Source organism: Streptopelia decaocto (genome assembly GCF_964273445.1).
Source record: "Streptopelia decaocto genome assembly, chromosome: 4".
Lineage (NCBI taxonomy): Eukaryota > Metazoa > Chordata > Aves > Columbiformes > Columbidae > Streptopelia > Streptopelia decaocto.
The window spans coordinates 5,120,217-5,139,893 of NC_138658.1; the positions used below are offsets into that span (position 1 = coordinate 5,120,217).

The following is a 19,677-nucleotide window of genomic DNA, read 5'->3' on the forward strand; positions in this document are numbered from 1 at the left end:
TACTAAGATTATTTTATGCTACCAAATGAGAGAAACTGTGCAAAGGAAAAACATATGTGGAACATGAGGGAACATTCAGACCCAGAAGACCCTGCCATCCCATGGATTAATGTACCCAGGGAATATATGGAAGCCTCAAAGATCGTAAAGGCATATGCTGGCAGGAGAGGGGTTTCTCTCTATAGTTTTTCTGGACCTATAATGCACCAAAAGGTTGCCAAAAGTCACCAGAGTTACCAAAATCGTCCCCAGATGTCTACAACCTTCCCCTCCCACTAATTTAGAGTTCAAATTGCAAGGACTCTCAGCGTGCTCAACACAGACACTGCAAGCAATTCAAGTATTTCAGTTGTATTTCCATACCACTGCGACATTCAGCCAAGCCAAGGGAATCTTCCACCCAAGCGGGTTACTAGTAGTTAGTAGATGCCCAGGTTAGTAGTTACAAACCTATTGGAAATGCACACGCGCCCCACCTGACATTATGCGATGCAAAGGGAATAGCAAGGAAGGTTTTGCAAGCAACAGTGGTTTCCTTGCATCTATGACATGCTTAAACGTGGGAGATGCAAAAACTAGGACTAGCAGAGGAAAATAATGTGGTCAAGACCTACAGAGACTGAGACACTTTCCCTTGTTTTATAAAAGTTTCTACACCAAAACAATAAGCTTTTATTCTGTCTGGTGCCCACCTACCTTCATATACCAAGCTGCACACACCTGGCATTTGAATACAGGATAGCACCGAATTGGGGCTTTCACATGCTCCATTGAGGAGGTTTAGAACAAGAGTATATGCTTTTTTTAACCTATTTTCCATTTTTTCTAAAGGAGGTGCTGCCCCCTGTGCCTGCACACGGCCTGGGTATTGTCACCACACCAGACACTGTTGTCATTGCCACTGCTGGTGGGGGCACCCATGCAAACAGAATTGAGAACACCCGTATGCAGGCAGCTCCCTGGGTATTGTTCATGTGCTACATATAAGTACTATATGCAAAAAAGCACAGATTTCTAAAGATGCATATTACTTAGGTCTTTGTGCTCTTAGTTTACCAGAGGAAGCTCTTGTTGACAAGAGACTAACCACTGGGAACACAAGATGAGAACTGTCATATGTTACAAGAAGAAACAGGGCACATTAATTACTTTTAAAACAGGGAAAAAAAAGAATACTTACCTTAAACACACATCTCTTACCAGCTTATTCACCTGTGCAGTCATATGTGCAAGAGATAACATGCTCTTTTCATGCAGTATCTGTCAATCTAACAATATCCTCAAGAAACATAACCCAAAAGGCAAAAGTGAAGACACACAATGATAGATATTAGACAAACACACCACTTACAGTTCTAGTCTACACTGTAATTAAGCAAAGACACACAATGATAGATAAACACACCACTTAGAGTTCTAGTCTACACTGTAGTTCACTATGTCATTTAAGGAGGTATAAATTAAAATCACAGAAGAGTTAAGGTGGGAAGGTCATCTAGTGCCACCTGCTCTGCTCAAGCCAGGGCTAACTTCAAACTAGACCTAGCTGCAAAGCTGGAACTGGCTGTTGTCATCAGCTGCTTTGCTACTGAAATCAAGTTCCGCAACATGACCTATGGGTCCTTGTATTTTAATCCCAGGCCCTCCTGTAGCTGGTAATTTTTGCAGATGTTGGAAAAAAACAGTTTATGGTGTTCCAAAAGTGCGGGTTTGGTTGCTTTGAAAAAAAAAAGTGAACTGGGGCCCATTCATGTCAATAAATCATACACGTAGTAGTTAAAGTGAACACCATAAATGTTGGCAAAAAAATAACTCCATATTTACAATATGACAGAACTAAGGTTTCACATACTACCTCTCTTGCATATGCATTATGCTACAAATTCCTTTATTACACAGTCACTTTCTGGACAGAATGAACCGTATTCATGCAGTCAGCAACTTTCAAGTTGTGTTCACGTCACTTGTGTGAAATATGCTTTAACTACAGAACTTCTACAAACCTTACTCTAAAGACAGTATGTTCAGCTTGCTCACGTACTCCCAGCACCCCTCACTACACCAATACCTCAGCACTTCAAAAGACGTGTGAGTTACCGTCTTCAAATCACAGGTGAGCTAAAGGGTCCGTTTTACAGACAAGGAGCCAAGCAAGTCAACATTGCCATCAAAGGCTTATTTTATAGGTAATTCTGTCATATACAGATGTATACATGTATACTCACGCACGCAGTTAATAGTGTTCAGTACTTAACAGCAGCAGATTTTAGATCTGGAAGTGAGGGCCCATAAAAACAAGCAGGTAATTAGTCATCATGCAAAGAGTAATGTACGTTGCTTGCCCAGAACCACTCTGTATAGTAATGAACCTATATAGTAAGGCCACGTAAAGTAACCCAGGCCTTTCGAAATGTGGCTTTCCCAACTGTTCTTTGGAGCATAACTTCAGTAAATATTGCCATCAGGGAGGTTCAGAGATATACTTCCTTAGCCTTCCAGAAAAAAAAAAAACCCACACAATTAAAAATGAGCCAATTTCTCCATGTGTTTTTATCCTGTTATGAACATAAAACAGGACTGGAAATTCTAAGGCTGCCATAGAGACATCTTTCCTCTAAACACTGAACAGCTGTAGTCTAGTGGTAGGTTGACCTCATTAAACCCCTAAGCTTAAACTGAAGACCACGTGCCTCCAAAGTGAGAGGGTACAGACTAAGAATTCAGGTACAATCCATCCAGGAAGGTGGCAGCATCCTTGTCCCCTCACTCTGCCCATTCTGCTGGTACGATCATAAGCCTCTTGGCCACTGCATTATCTCCCAAGCTCTTCACCTCGATCATATATTCTTGTCTTCGAGTCAAGCAGCCAGACACAACACCCTCCTCATCTGTTGAGCAGCCCCGTCACCTCTTTTCATCCCTACTTTCAGCCTTCAAGTTTTTTTGACCCAATTCTCTCCATCCTTCCCAACTGACATTCATGAGTCAAGACAAAGTTGCCTCAACGCTTCCCAGATGGAAGAGGAGTCCCCATAGCAGAGGATTTGGAGTCTCTTCTTAGTTCTGTCTCTGCTCAGATTAATACCCAGTGCACAGCAGCCCCATGTAGGAATATTCACCTTGGTTGTAAGCCAGAACTGTAGCAAACTATGCGTACACGTACATATGTATGTAGCAAATGATGATAATTTCAGCGAAGGTCACAAATGACTTCACCAGCAACATTTCAAAAGGCTTATAACTTCGCCAGATTTGGAAACAGAATGTATTAACTCAAGAAGACAATCACATTGGTGCTCCCAGCTGACCACAGACACAAAGTTTTTAACATCAATGCAAAACAATGGATTGTGCATTCCACATTAAGACTGTTTGCATGCTTCCCCCTGTTGTACAAACCATCTTCTCCCACAAATCCAGGTCTTGTATGTACTCACTCTATTTCACATGACTTTGCTTATAAACAGAGATCTATTTTTTTTTTTCTGAAGACAATTATCTCGCCCCTTGAAATAAACCAAAGAGAAATTTCAAACTGAGGGATAAGGTTTTAAGAAAAAACACTTTTCATGCTCTTTAACATTTATCAAGTGTGTCACCGCACTAATCCACAGCCCTTTTCAACCCTTACACTTTTCTCTCCCTCTTCTTTTAGCTGATCGCCATCTCATTAACCAGCTACAAGGCCACATTTCTAAAAGATGAAGGCATCTCCCACAACGGATGCCATATTAATGATTTCCGATTGTCACTCTTCAACAAGACTGCTCGCCATTTCTGAAATCTAAAATTGATTTTCTCCTCCACTCTACCCATAGTTTTGTGGTTTTATCTTCCATATGTTTGAAAACAAGCTTTCTTCTACTCCACAGTTATTTCTTAGTTGTCTGTACACTTTGAACTTCCACCACATCGTCAACTGATGTTCTCTTTATCCACTCACCTGCTGCCACTCTACTCGTACAAAGAAAACTGGCAGGCCCACAACAGCTTTCCCAACCTCCCCCTCATCGTTTTCTTCCTTCTTTTGATGATCGCTTTCACAACTCCGGCTTTCATGTTTGTTCATACGGAACATTAGCACTTCTCAGCTACCCCGCTAACAAGCATCAGGAGCCCAGCTTTCCTACGCCAGCTTAAAAGAGAGGAGCTCCCGGCCACCCTGAGGAATGCTGCGCTATCGCAATCACCGTGTGAGAAACATTTCAAAGGCAGGAACAAAGCGAGATGTGGGCTGAGCTGAACAAAGAATCAAAGACTTAAATTATACCAGTGTTCTACAATGGAGTAACCTTCAGGAGATTAATCTCCAAAATATAATTCAGAACAATTCCAATACCTTCCAAAGCACTCAGGAAATGATTTTTAAAGAGAAAAATTAAAAAGAGGGAGAGAGAGAACATTGAGCATGGACTTATGGAAATCAGCTGGGACACAACACACCAGACCTGTCCTCCTACAGTCTACATCTCTTAATGGATTTTTAAAAAAGTCTTAAAAGAAATAAATCCACAAAAAGGTAGAATTTCTGCATGTCTGGCAGTCAGTTGTGGACAATGCTGTTGCATCTCTACGACCTCTTTCATTTATCCAGAAGTCAAAGAAAATGTCTGTAGAACTTCATTCTCAGTCTGCTTGGGGGATCCTTTAACTCATCCTATTTCCTTTAATCATGCATAAGCTACAACGTGATTGACATCTTTTCCATCAGAATTGCCTGACAGCATGGCAAGATAATTATTACATAAAAGATGACACACTTTACCTCTCCAGGTCAAGCTACAAACTCCTATTTGAATGTCGCTGCTCAAATTACAAGCTTTAATAACTTGTGCATCATTCCGGTCCAGAGAAAGTTGCCTGAAAATGAAGGTTTTGCTACTTCTAAGTAGTTTTAATGAACACTGGCAGTGCTGATAATAGGGACTGGTTAACGCTGCTTCTGCAGCACATGAACCTGTTTCTTTTCCTTTTGTCAGGGCTCTCCAGAAACAAAAGTGACAAAAGGACCTGCCTTCTTAAACCATGTTTTATAGCTTGGTTTCATAGTTTAAGCTGGCTGGAATTAGTTATCTTCTGCCCCACAGCTAACTTTCTGTGCCACAGATCCATTTCTTGCCAAAAATGCATTCATATCCGATAACAACAACAAAACAGGGGTGGAGGCACATTAGAGCAAGCAAATGCATTCATACGTTCAGAATGCAGTCGGAGGCAGGAGACAATTAGAGAAGGAAATTCAAAGTAAAAGGCATTTCCTGAGGATTAATGAGTGGGTGGTAGTGTTTGATAGTCAAGGGCAGGATGAGTTCTGCAACCAGCACAAGTCATTAATCCCCCAGGCAACACAAACCGAGGTTCTTCTGATTTTATTTTTCTTCCCTTTTTGCTGCACTCATTATTTTCCTTAGCATTTAATTAAAATTTCCATTCACCCCGACACCATTGTAACTTCAGAGACCAACGCTGCCCGTACATCTGGACGGCGCTACTATGGTAAATGACATCTATAAAATCATGTAATTAATATTTGGTGCAAAAGGCCAGATGACTTATCAAATTTAAGGAAGGTCTTCTAATCTTCTCCTAAAGACGAAAAGCGTTCTCTGCCTCAGAAACAGAAAGCGCTTAGTAGATGTGATCCTTTCCTCTAATTCACAAGCTGCTTGATGGCCTCCATTATCCCGGTGGTAGCAGAAAGAGAATCGAGTATTGGACAGAAGAAATTATTTCCGAGCTACCTTTCAGCTCCTTAGGAAGCCACATACACTAATGCATTAGTTATCATGTGCCAAACCAGCAACCGCCCCCTCCCCACCATGGTAACTCCATACTGACCTGTGACTGGTGCATCTATGTCCAGCAAATTCTTTTCCTGGCGGAGAATTGAAGCTCCCTCCGTTATTATTCTCAAAGCAACGCTCTCTTCCAGTCTCCCTTCTTTCATAAGGTGCGCCTTTAAGATATCCACACGGGGTTTTCCATCGTTATCGAACACTTCCTTAGCTGTGAGCCGGTGACTTGGAGGAAATGGGACAGCTGAGTGGGAAAAAAACACAATAAATATCTGATCAGTTTTACAGTAAAGTCTCTGTTACTGATAATGATGCATTTCAAAAGACATCTCTGCTGCAAAACAGCGTTAGCATGAGTTTTCAACTGCCTCTTAATTTGTGGTTTCAGTCGTACACAGATTAAAGATACCATTAATGTGCACGTATTCTGCAGGCTACATTATTCATGCATGCAAGAACAACTAATTCGTGATTATAAAAATGGAGAGGACGATTTAGGACATATTAACAGGTAGATACATTCAAACAAGCACCCCAAAAGGCATGGGAATACCAGAGAAAAAAGGGAATGGAGCTTAAATTGCTCTAGTAGCACTACAGGACATTGATATAATGCCGGAAATAAATGGATAAATAGGAGGTATGAGGAGGGGAAGGATGGGGTCGCATGGCTGGGGACACTTGTGTCCCCTGCAGAGCGTCCTGCTGGAAGCTCTGACACATCGGGAGCCACGGAACCCTAACGATACATCTGATACCCTGATCAATACATCTGATACCCTGATCAATACATCTGATACCCTGATCAATACATCTGATACCCTGATCAATACATCTGTTGGCTCCAGTTTTCCTCACAGTTCATGATCTGCATGCTTTGGAAACAGCCCACAAATGGCAAACATCATTTAAAGTCCAAGGCAACAGCTCTTCTCTTGCCCTACCAGAAGTAATAGAGCTGATAGTTATTTTCCACAGATCGGGGGGTTTGGGGCTCAGTGTTCTTTTGGTTTTGCGGTCCACTCGCTGATATAGTCTGCTGGGAACTAGTGAATGTGGCTCTTTGCAACACAATGAAGCCCAAGTGCTCTCAGCCTTAAATGCGGGATGAAAAGGGGATGAGGTGACAGTTTACAACATCCCTGATGCCACCAGGATTCTCCTCAAGCAATAACACCTACAGCCAACAATGAAGTTAAAATAGAGCCCTCCGCTCTGGAAAGCCCTGCCGTAGATCTGTGACAATCTTCTCAATCAATAAGAACTCCTAGACTGCTTTAAATTAGTTGGTCTCAAATGGTACTTCTATGGTAAGAGGCTGTTAAAGACCGAAACCTCATCTTGCTCTTCACAGCTACTGTGGTTAAGCGTATGCTACAATGCTCACAAAAATGAGGAGGGTATGTGCTTTGTGAACCTGCCAGATACACCCATAGAAGGTCTTAATTCCTCAAAAGCAAGACAGCTACATACTCGAGCTATGAACAGTTCATTATGAAACACAGAAAAGAATAATCATTGTGAGAAAAAGGGAGGTGAGTGAGAACTCAGCGGTTCTCCAAAGGGAAAAACAACAACCACCACCACAAAAAACACACAAGAAACCAAAAAAAAGCCCACAAAACAACACAAAAAACCCACAAGCCCAAAGGCCAGCTAGTCCTAATGATCCTGTATTGAGAAGTAAATCTGTGACTTGTCTCCAATCAGTCTGGCTGGAGAAGCATGTATAATTAGCTACTATTACATTGAGGTAACTACCACATATACATGTATACTGAAAGCAGTTTTTTACATTTATAAAGATAAAGCAAAACAGACAAGCAAGCCAACAAAAACTATCAAATGATACCCACTGGTTAAGAGAAAAACATGGCACACACTGCAGCACTGCAAGAGCTCTGCAGGCAGGTTTCTAACTAACATGTACCAGCGGCTAATTTAGGAAAAAAAGATACTGTTCCAATAGCAGATGATTAATTAGCAAAAACATGAGTGACTGAATAAGGCACAAATTGCATCTACCATGATGAGGATGTTAATCTTGTATGTACACACATGGAGCTTCCACAGAAGAACAACGTCAGAAATGGTCACATTCACATGGAAGGCAGCTAAACATAATTCTTTACTGGTGTCACCCACAAACGCCTGGATCAGACAATGTGTTTTTATAAAGATAACAAACATTTAGTTTCCATTGCTTTATATAGAGCAACGTTACCATCTGAATACACAGGTATCCATCAGCTTCTCCATACCCACTTTCTTTTTCTGATAATAAAACAGAGACCACGACAAAAAGCGAAGAAACAAAGTTTTTAACCCTTTACCCTCCTGAGATCTGAAAACACAAGAAAACACTTTTTGAGCGCTTACTATTGATTATTTTTCTCTTGTGCTTTCAGGTCTCTTGAGCGTGTTCCAGCAAATGGAGAAAAAGATCAACTTGCTCTTTTACTGTTCTTGAAGGCTCCTGCAAAACCCATCTCACCCATAAGGCAGCGACTGCAAAGGTCACACACATCGTTACGGTTCCTCTCAAATATTAAGCAGCCTCTCTAGAACAAATAAATAAACCATAAAGAGCTGTGCTTAATTAGAGTGGCCCGCGTGCGCACACATAAATAAAATACAAGCATGTGGCAAAGCAAGTGTTATTTTGTTTATATATTATTCATTTCAAAATGAAGCAGTACAGTAAATTAATACTCTCGGAGGAGGCTGCCCATAAGAAACACCGGCTTTCATCAGTATTCAAGTTATCTTCCTCTGCAATGCTTGTTGTGTAATTTCATTAACTTACATGGTATGTCTGCACGTAACTATGTTTATAGCACACCATACTTTTATGAAAAATAAATGCTTTCCCCTCCATTTGCAGGGAAAACACACCAGTAACTCTCATCACCTCAATACCCCAATGCATTGTATTTGTCTGACGGCACTTAGCAATTCTGCATTTTGAGAACATTCACACTCCAGCAGTAGCCAGAGCATAAGTTATTAAATGGGTCAGTGTTTACACACGCAAAAAAAAAAGTCACTCCACGGATGTATATTTTTACATCTACTATTCATAATATTCAGATTGAGGATACATAATATTTTCACCATCTCAGAAAAGTCCAACAGAACTGAATTTTCAAAAGGCAGGAACACTTTTAATAGCCAAGACTTTTTGCAGGCTGGCTTTGAAAAACTACCCCCAATCTACAATGCGGTTCAACACATAGTATATTCTTGGGCATTCCTGCTGAACAATAACAACACCCATAAAGAAGTATTTACTACATCACCAGAGTTCTACATTTCCAGAAGGGCGAGTTTTTTAGAGGACAAAGTTTATTTTCAATCTAATTATTTGAACCATAGCATTTGTAATGCGCAGGTTTCTTTTGTCCACTTGAATTTTAGACAGGAAAATGTCTCTACCTGGTTAAAAACCAAAATCCAACTGATTTTATGACAGCACGAGACTCAAATCAAAACTCTTTCTCAGTGGAACTAAAAGCGGAAATCACGTTCGGATATTTTTTTAACAAAATCTATCAGTTTTCATTTGACATTAGCTGTCATTAGAGTAGGCACACATGATGTAAAGCCTGCCTGGAAGCTGCTCCTGACTCTGAAACATCACTGAAATCAGCTACCCCTTTTTTAAAGATCAGGCTTTCACCTGCCATTTTAAGACAGGATGTATTGAGGAGTGTTTTTCACTAAATCTGCTCACCAGATGGTGAAAGTGTCAGAAATTAAAATCTGGAAAATAAATCTATAATATAAAATAATAAGAAACTATGAGGATTCCTACAGAAATTTAGCATTATATTTTTTTCCCCATGGCCAAGAAGCTCTTGCAGTGCCATCACAAGTGCTCACAGCTGTACTTGTTTAAAGACTTATTTAAATCAATGTCACTCAAGAACCAGGTATGTTGCTTCACAGAAAGCTGAGGGTAAGACAGTCAATACTACATAAAGAACCATCAAAAAAGAAGGTGCTGTTGCATGAAGTCACCTTAGAGCAACAGCACCTGTAAACCAAATAGGGAGCAGACAAGGGGGTCATTCCTCAACAAGGCCCACATGTACCCAGTTTACAGAGAAAACAAAGAAAGTAGTTCTTTTGGCAATATCTCAGCTGTCCCGAGTTGGGAGGGACCCACAGGGATCATCAAGTCCAACTCCTGTCCCTGCATGGACAACCCCACAGGTCACACCGTGTGTCTGAGGACGTTGTCCAGTCTCTTCATGAACACTGTCAGGTTGGGGCTGTGACACCTCCCTGGGGAGCCTGTTCCAGTGTCCAGACCCCTCTGTATGAAGAACCTTTTCCTCATGTCCAACCTAAACCTCCCCTGGCACATCTTCCCACCATTCCCTGGGTTCTGTCATTGGTCACCAGAGAGAAGAGGTCAGCACCTGTCCCTCCTCCTCAGTATTTGCCCAAGATCACTGACCCCTCTCCATGTACATGTTGGGGAGGAGCATCTTTCTTGAAGAACAACCACAACAGAGAAGCCTAATTGCTCTTGAAGCTACAGCCGTTTAACAATTCTAGTCCTTGGTACCATCACCAGAAGGTACAACAGGTTGGCAAGGAAACTGCTTCATGGAAGATGGAGATGAGCCTTGTTAGGACAATTTCATGATGTATGAAGGCTTGAAATTAAAAAAGAAAATAACAAAAGATGCTTTATCAAACATCCCAGCTCTGATGACTATTTTTAATATCTTCTAACATTTCAATTATAACTGGAGGACACAATAACAAATACAGAATTGCCTCAGAGAAGCTCACCTAACTTTGGACAGAAGCTACGCCAGGAAGGTGTTTCTAAAGAGAACGGCTATGTCAACCGCGCACTGTCCCCAGAATAAACCACATAATGTCCCTAATATATTGCCAAGTTGTTTCCAGATGCTAAGGCACTCCGTGTGGCCTTCTAATCAATACGCTTCACACCTTCACCCCTCAGATGTCCTACACCAACCCATCCGAGCAGTCCTCATGTGGCATAGCTCTGTGATACCTAAGCTGGGCAAACTCTTTACACAGAATACTTTTGCAGGATTTAAGCCTTGATCTTTTAAAGGAAGGAATAAATCTCCCTGTCGTAGCACCTTGTTACTTCACAGGAGAAGGTGCATCTGACTGGCTGCAAATCCGGGACCACACATCACACCAGGGCCTGTTTTGTTACCTCTCAACAATGCGGATATATTTTTGACAAGATGCTCCTGTCTCAACTACCTCAACCATTTCAACGAGTATACACGGACCTTGTTGCAAACAGTTGAGTGGCAGAGCAGAGAGGAAGGGCACTGAAAGCCACCAGTAACTTGGAACCACAGAACAGGCCCGAAATCCTGTCATTTCTGTCAAATTACCCGGCTGAGGGGTGTAGTGGGTTGGCCCTGGCTGGACATCAGGTGCCCAACAAGCTGCTCTGTCATCCCCATCCTCAACTGGACCAGACAGAGAAAATACAACAAAAGGATCAACATAAGAACAGGGAGATCACTCAGGAATTACTGCCATGGACAGAACAGACTCAACATCTTAAGTCACCACACAAACACACAAAAATTCATTTGAAAAACAACAAAAAAGGCATCCATCAATACAGGATTTAATATTCTTTATATTAATGGACAGGAAACCTTAAAAACCCTGAAGAAAAATTTACATAAAGGAGTTCTTCAAAAGGATTAGAGCAGTAACACATGATTCCTACTCTGGCTCAAATAAAGAGGAATAGAACACACCAAGGCCTGGATAAGCACACAGGATTCCCTTGGTGGCTTGATTTCCATCTGGTGTGACATGTACCCATTTCAACCGCTCTGAACACTTCTATAATAAATTAGAGCATTGATATCAGTAACACACAAATTCAGATTGCTTTAAGTAGCCAAATCTAACCTTCAATCATCATCAAACAAACAGCAATAAAAATGTTTTTCAGTTTCTCAAAAAAATCAGAACAAAATAGTGACAGAAGAACATTTACATGCAACAGACACATCAGAGAGCATACATACCCTGAGAGCCTAGGAAGAAATACAGATTGGAAAGAGTTTTAAACTTTAAAAGAGTTGTCTGAAAGAAAATCCTCATAATTCCAAGAAACAGGTCTGTTTGAAATGTAAGATTGTAGAGTATGTGCTTATTTACTAACAGCATTCCCAGAGCATCTCTTGGCCAACTACTGAACAAGCAAACAAATCCTACCAGTCTTATAGAGCACAAAGCAATACGCACCCCTACAAAATACTACAGAAATATACCCTTTGCTTGTGTTTGAGATCATACACAAGTACCTTTGACATTTATTATCCCCTCCTATCCACAGTTCACGGAATAAAAAAACCTACAAAATAAAAAGGAAAAATTCAGTTTTACAGGAAACTTTCCCAGTTAGGACCAACACGGTTAAACTGGAAAATGTGATCGTAGCTTCCTGGCCTCATCAGCAAAGTTTGTTTTTCTACTTTGTGTGTTACACCCAAGTTTTTCCATAGGCCTCCAACTGCATACTGTTTTGTTTTTATTAGCTTTTGGAACAGAGAACAATAATTATCCAGAGTTTAAATTCCTTCATAGGAACAACTCATTTAGAGAAAACAAAGTCGGGGGAAAAAAACCCCTGTAACAATGGAAAATACCAAAGGTCTTCCAAGACTTAGATAAGAAATCAGACACGCTTCTCCATCCCCCAAAATACTTGAGTGATGGATAATAGTGAAGTCTTACCATAGAAAAGAAATTGTTCCTAACTGGAAGCAATTAGGAAGTGATCACATGTGAAATTATTTCAGTCTATCGGGAAAAAATAATTGATTCTAGGACCTGAATAACCTTCAGGTGTCAATACACATTATGGCATCATCATCTTCTTTCTGGCTCGACCTACTTCAGCCAGTTAACACTACCAAATTTCAGCCTCTTATCTGGCAAAGTACAAAAGGTAGATGTACAAAACACAAAAAATGTGCCTACAAAGGGCACTGCAGACAATTCCTCACCTAGAAACTGAAGTTGTAGCTGAGACCTTATTTCTTTCAAGCATAATGGGGTACTGGGACCAAGTCTGGTCCGAAGTCAGCTTAGCTTTAAGGTCTAACTCAAAATCTCCAGTGGGATGTGAAAGGGCAGAAAAGCAAATATCCTTTCCAAAGCTGCTCCATCAGGGAAAGGTTTAAATACATTGAATATTTAGCTTCTGAAAGTTGACCACTGTCTGGCATTAGTCACACGAATTTCTTAAAACCAGTCCTAGAAGGAGAGATGAGGAAATGCAGGTAAAGCAACCTTCATTTGCAGATATTCTGGTTATAAAATGCTCCTTAAATGTTACGTTACAGAAGTTGCCGTGATTAAATGTCAGCCTGCAGAAGGAGCTTCTGGAACAAGAAACACCAGCTCACCTCTGGCTGCTTCAATAAAGTCAAGAAGCTGCTCAGCCGGCAGAGCACACGGAAATTCCTGCTGGCGTTATAAACTAATCCTTTGGAGAAAAAAATAAACTAAAATATCTCATATTCCAAATTTCAGATGTCTTGGCATCTAGCAATTGATACCTTGCCCAAAGAGCCCGCAGCCTACAGGACAGAGACAAGGGGACAGGGACAATAACAGAGCTCCGTACTTCACCACTTGCATCCAGGCTCTAAGCTGCTAATGCTGACCAAAGGACTTGCAAGTAGCATCTTTGAATGGTGTAAGTGTTATTAATTTATTTTTGAAACACAAACCTTAGGGAAAATAAGCAAACAAAACACCCAAGCACCTTGCTGAAGCCAACAAGCATCAGGATGTGAGGAACATTTAAAACATTCCTGCCTGAACTATTCCACGCAAACTAAATCAAAAACTCGTGCTGATCTGTAAATGTTAAACCTGGTTTCTTATTTTGCTGGTCATGAGACAGGCAGAAAGAAGCAGATCCATAGCAGCACTTCATAAATCTGTCAGGCAAGGCCAAAGCTGTATAAATTAAAGAGTAAAGCCTTACAAATAGAAATATGTACATGAACTAAGTGCAGCAGGAGCCAAATTAACCTTAAAAAGTAGTTGAAAACAGTTCATTTTTTGTTTTTGGAGGGGGTGCTGTTGGTTGGGTGGTGGGTTTTTTATTCCTGAATGGCTTTCCTTGTTTTAGTAGCATTTTTGCATTTGAGGTAAGTTCTAAAGCAGCATATTTCTGCACAAGCGAACCTGTACTGACTCATACTGGTTTATGCTGGCCAAGCTCTACACGTATTAATGTGAAAAACATCATTTCAGGATCACATCTAAACTGAATTCTGCTCGTTCATCCATAACCAATATAGAAGCAGCTCGGGATAGACATAAAACATGCACCTGATCATATAAGAAAACTAATTTGTGCCAGGTTACACCTATTAATGGATCCAATAATAGCCCTTTCTTGTTTACAGGTCAGGTCATATATGTGGAAAAACAGCAACATAAAGAGCTACGAGCCATTTAAAAAACAAACCAAACACACCACACAAAGACCATGATCTTTACTAAATACCCAAAGACTATTTAAATGACCCCAGTTCAAACAAGAACATTTAACAGGGAAATGTGGCCCTTGGCTTTCAGAATGGGCCCGAGGAGAAGGCAAAGGGCAGGTGAGCCCTCAACAAGTGATGGTGCCTTTCCCTCCCAATGAAAAGAATTGAAGTTCTTCCAGTACATTGTATGAACCGCTTCCCAACGACTTGTTCTTTTTCCAACACACTCAAAGAACTCATTTTCTTGTGATGCTATCACAGTTCACATAGATCAATGCTAAAATGATGGACCACATTCACCACCGCGCTGTGCCGCTGTAATGCCATTAAACAAACCTTCTTCCTAATCCAGCACTAACACATCACACTGTGACCTTGGAAACGGGGCTCACCCTGCTCTCCATGTCTAAATAAAACGTAGCAAGCTAAACCCAGTGACACTGGCATTCACCTGAAATAACGTGGCTGTGAATCAGCCCAGGTATTTCTATTTGGTTTTCGTGGCTCGTCTCCACCATGGACTGTCCGCATGGAAATTCTGCCCTGGACTCATCTCCAAAGCATATTTATTTCCATCTAGTAATGTGGACTGCTGTAGAATGTTGTTTTTCTTTAAAAATAACTCACGCAGGATTGCAAAATAAAAAAATTAAAAGGAAAGGTTTTGTTGATTGGACCATTATGTACTTTAATAGGCTTTTTTTTAAACTGTTCTGGGCTTTATCCGGGTGTACGTGGCAGCAACAGAGTTTCAAAGCCCTCAGCATAAGCTTCTAGTCCTGTATTTAAAAGGACATTTAATCCAAATCCTCCTTTTATTTATTAAAGATGCTTTTATATTTTTTTTGTAAACCGTATCTTCCCTCAGATCTCAACTGCTGCCTAATAAACGTGTTGGATAAAAATAAAACTGTCTAAACTTATCATTTTGCTGATGCTCTCTGAAACAGCCTGTTCCTAAGCAGAATATTGGCTTTTTTTTAAAAAAGGTTCCACTTAAATATGAGAAGAAACTTCTTCTCAGTGAGGGTGGCAGAGCCTGGCCCAGGCTGCCCAGGGAGGTTGTGGAGTCTCCTTCTGTGCAGACATTCCAACCCGCCTGGACACCTTCCTGTGTAACCTCATCTGGGTGTTCCTGCTCCATGGGGGGATTGCACTGGATGAGCTTTCCAGGGCCCTTCCAGCCCCTGACATTCTGGGATTCTGTGATTCTGTGAAGCACCATTAGCCAGAGGAGAAGCCACAGAAGCTATTTCTCACAGAAATACTAAACTAGATCTATTCGCCAATGGATTACAAATGCTAAAATGAGCCTACACACTTCCACTGGTTCTTCATCTCTCAAGACCACTCACTCACTGTATTACCAAGAGATGAGTTTCTCTGTAAGGTCCATAAGATTCTTTTTAATTGAACTATCTTCACAAGAAACAGGAATTTAGCTATCTGAAATATCATTATACTGACATTACCGATGTAACTAATATAGCTGGCCTACTACATTATCACCATCATGAAGCAAAGCAGCTAAGCAGGACCTAGAGAAGCAACCTATAACCACAACCTAGCACCAAGAAGCCACCCAGCACCTACAATCCACGAACGCACCAGTTGGTTCTTCCTTTTTGTTAGATGCATGACTTTATTGCTGCAAACCACCTTGACTCAAAGCAAACAACTCTGACTTAAGCGGAACATGGGACCTTTAGTGCTTTTATTGAAATATCAAGGGGCTAGTTCCTCCTACTTGTAAATGAAAGAAGCATCTTGCCGAGGCTGCAGTTACTCCTCACACTGAACAATGGGTTTGCATTAAGCATATAATAAGGACGCAGATAAAAGATACTTCACAACTCAAACGAGGGAAGACAAGGCGGCACGAGGCCAGAGAATTCAGTGGTTCTTGCTTCATGCAGATGTCCCCACCAGAGCAAGATGGGCAGCAGAAAGGTCAGAGAAGCTATGGGGGGAAAGAAAACTTCCTAGCCTGGACAAGCAGTGGGAAAACAAGCTGGGGGGGAAGTGGGAGAAAGAGTTTGGGTGCTCAACACCTCCTGGAACAGATCTGTGACCACACACAGAGGACTTGCTCCTGTTTGAGTCAACTCCTTTACATTTGTACGTACGCACACAGTTTTAATAAAGCCTTGGGAAACAACCAACAAAAGCACCCCTCACACTTTTATTTCTCTACACAAAACAATTGCTAAGACGTCATGGCGTACAGTTGGCCTCTGAAATCAAATGGAGTGAAAATACCAACGTAAAACCTGGCAAGGCATCCAAAATTTAGAGATATTTAGGTTTTGGAATTGTTGTAAGCTCAACCTGTAATTTGGTAACACACATGAAGCAAAATCTCTGGGGCGATGCTGCGTGCTGACCGACGCAACCCCAACGAGGCTGGGTGAAAACATCACAGAAGGAGCAAAATACTTGTTCCATCTCAGCTGAAGCTCCAGCGGGGATTCTGCAGATGCTCGGTATTTACTCACAAGAAGAGCACTTCAAACCGCCTCTGTCAAGGTGCGCCATGGCTCCCTCCTTGCTAAGAGGATTAACGCCTTTGCAAAGTGATTTGTTGTTCAGAGCAAGGGCAAAGCTCGCCTAGATTCGACCATATATGAGAATGACATTAATAATAAAGGGTACATAATATCATTAACTGCAAGATGGAGTCGAAATATCCACCTTACTGACGTGAAGATCTGCACAGCCCGTACCTCATCCCCACTTCTCTGAATATGCTGTGACCAAGGCAACAGTTACTCCGGGGAACAGCGCAACAAAAGGTTTCACCTTTAAAACCTACAGAGCTCTCTCAAATGAAGAATTTGCCCTCCACATTTTCAAAATCAAGAGGTGTTGTGTCTGATGGTTTTTTTTTTTTTTTAATAACCACAGCTTTGCACAAATAAAAAGAACTGCAAAAAATGCATTATTATGCTTCCTGATATGATTTTTAACTTCTGTTAGCCTGCACCATCTGCAGCAAATGCAGAAGTACCTGTAAGGTGGACAAAGACTGCACATGGACCTGAAGTATTTACTATACCTATCTGTGCACAATTATTCTAAACAAAACACTCTGGTATATTTTGTATTTAACACACAATCTATTGAGGAAATAATGTACACCACAGTGTTATCACAGCATACTCTTGATATCCTTCTTGTTAGACACTCCTACATGTTTAATACTAAAGGAGTGAATTCTGATTACAGAAATTGTAATTAATTTATACGCCTCCATGCTTGTGTTTGCACGTACATTCCTGCACACAGGTAAAACCTACAGAGGTTATAGATCTATTAAAGCTATAGAGAACTAGAAAGAAGGACCAAATGCTGTACCAGCTTTTATTTCCTTCACACAAAAACCCCCACATCATGCACAGCTGAGAAATCAAAAAGGCACCTCTAGGTTTGCTGACAGGTAACACCCCGTTGTGCAGATGTGAACAACCGGTCACTTCTGAGAGTGCCACCCTAGGAAATTAAACCAATCTTGCACGAGTTTGAGGAAAGTATATGTCTTGAAGTCTCACCACCACAAATGAGAGATTCCAGCTGAATTCAAAGGGTAATAGACACTAATCCACATGCTCCCAAAAGCCTCAAGGATGGGTATCCAGCAAACGCACTGAATACCTATACCTGCAAGACTCCTAAGCTATACTAACTCGATCAATACAAATTCAAGCACAAACCCCCAAAAGCACATTACCACCAGAAATATCGATTCCATTTGAACAAGTTTTTGAGGGAATGGGTAAAAAGAAACACATCTTGGGGCTCTGAGTACCCCAGGCAATTTGGATCCTTCAGATCCTTCTTAAGGAAGGTGTATTATACCCAAAGAGCAGACTAAAAGATACTCCTTAGTACAGGTTACCTTCATTTTGACCCAAAGCACTAGAGCAGGGGTGTCAAACTCATCTTCACTGGCCACATCAGCCTCGTGGTTGCCTTCAAAGTGCCAAATGTGATTTTAGAACTGTGTGAAGGTAACTACTACATTTCTTTACTACTTCTACATACGCACTACAGCAACCTCACCTCTGTTCAAAGGCGCCTTCAGCCAAGCCATTACCTCCAGGAACAATATTGCCCTGAGAGGAGAACACAAAATAGTCTCTTGTGTTCTATGGGCAGCCACTGGGTAGCTCCAGGTTTGAAGTATTAAAATACCCTTTTTTATCACTGCAAAACTCAAGGGAGAAGGTGAGCCTTTCAAAAGCCCTCCCCATTTCACACAAAGTGCCTGTGCAAACAAATTAAACCCGGACAGACAGAGCAAAGTGCCCAACTGAGGGACAGACGCTTGGCTCCTCCTTACCCTAAGGCGCATTTTTTGATCAGGTTTTAAACTCTCACCCTGTTACAAAAGTCTCCAAAACGCAACCAGAAAGGCACAGAATACTTTTGTTTCCAATTTAATAAACTATTTTTTTTAAACAAGTTTTCCAGCACAGAACAAATTAGGAAGACGATGGTAGTTCCCAGCCCTCCCATTCTGCTATCTGTTCCTCTAGAATGCTGCTAGAGAGCAGAAACGATATTTAAACTTGCTTCTGCACTTCTTTATAGTCTTTTCATATTAAGCAGAGTGGAACGGCTGCTTTTCCTGACTCAACTACAGCTTTTCCAGAATGGCCTAGGGTATTTCCTTGTAAATGCAACTGAATTGCATTATTAATACATTGCATGTGTATATATATATATATATATGTAATATACATCAGCAAAAAGATGAAACATTTCAAATTCTAAATAAATGTATAAATAGAGTCAATAGAGATCAATAACCACCTTTGCATTAGGAATAACCTTTTTCCCCTAGAGCATGTTATGACTGGAGACACACACACATTTTTCTATCCTTGTTAAAACAAGCCCCTTGTAGGCTACATTGGAGATGTCAGAACAAAAAAAAAAAAGGCTCTATTTCAGACCAGAATACTTACACAGTCCATTATTCCGGTTCTAGTTCTGACAGGGAGGAAAGCACTTGTTTTTTACCATTCACTTCACACTCTTCCAGCAGCATGTGTCTAAAAAGCCTGCAGAATCTGCCTCCCCATACACCAAAACATCCTATAAGTATTATTAGCCATCTCAGTTGTACTTTACCATAAAATAAAGCTGTATTTTTTCACTATTGCTTGACACTTACTTAACTGAACTAATAACTCCTGCCATCCAACGTGTGCAAAGTCTCAACAGGAGCAGAGGCCTCAGTGATTTGCATCTAATCCGGTTTTGAAAACATGTCACTGTGTATCTTCTGAAGTCTAATTTAGGTGTTTTTATTACAAGGCAATAAACTACTGCGGTAGCAGGGCAGGGAG

General features: G+C 41.0%; 1 protein-coding gene across 3 annotated transcripts in view; it reads right to left on the reverse strand.

Moving 5' to 3' along the window:
• Positions 1-19,677, reverse strand: part of PPP3CA (protein phosphatase 3 catalytic subunit alpha) — a 165,791-nt gene that overhangs the window by 90,586 nt on the left and 55,528 nt on the right. For all 3 annotated transcript variants that reach the window (XM_082052098.1, XM_082052097.1, XM_082052096.1), the window contains exon 2: positions 5,839-6,039. In XM_082052098.1, coding sequence (XP_081908224.1) covers positions 5,839-6,039 — 201 coding nt within the window. The remainder of the gene's footprint in view (positions 1-5,838; positions 6,040-19,677) is intronic.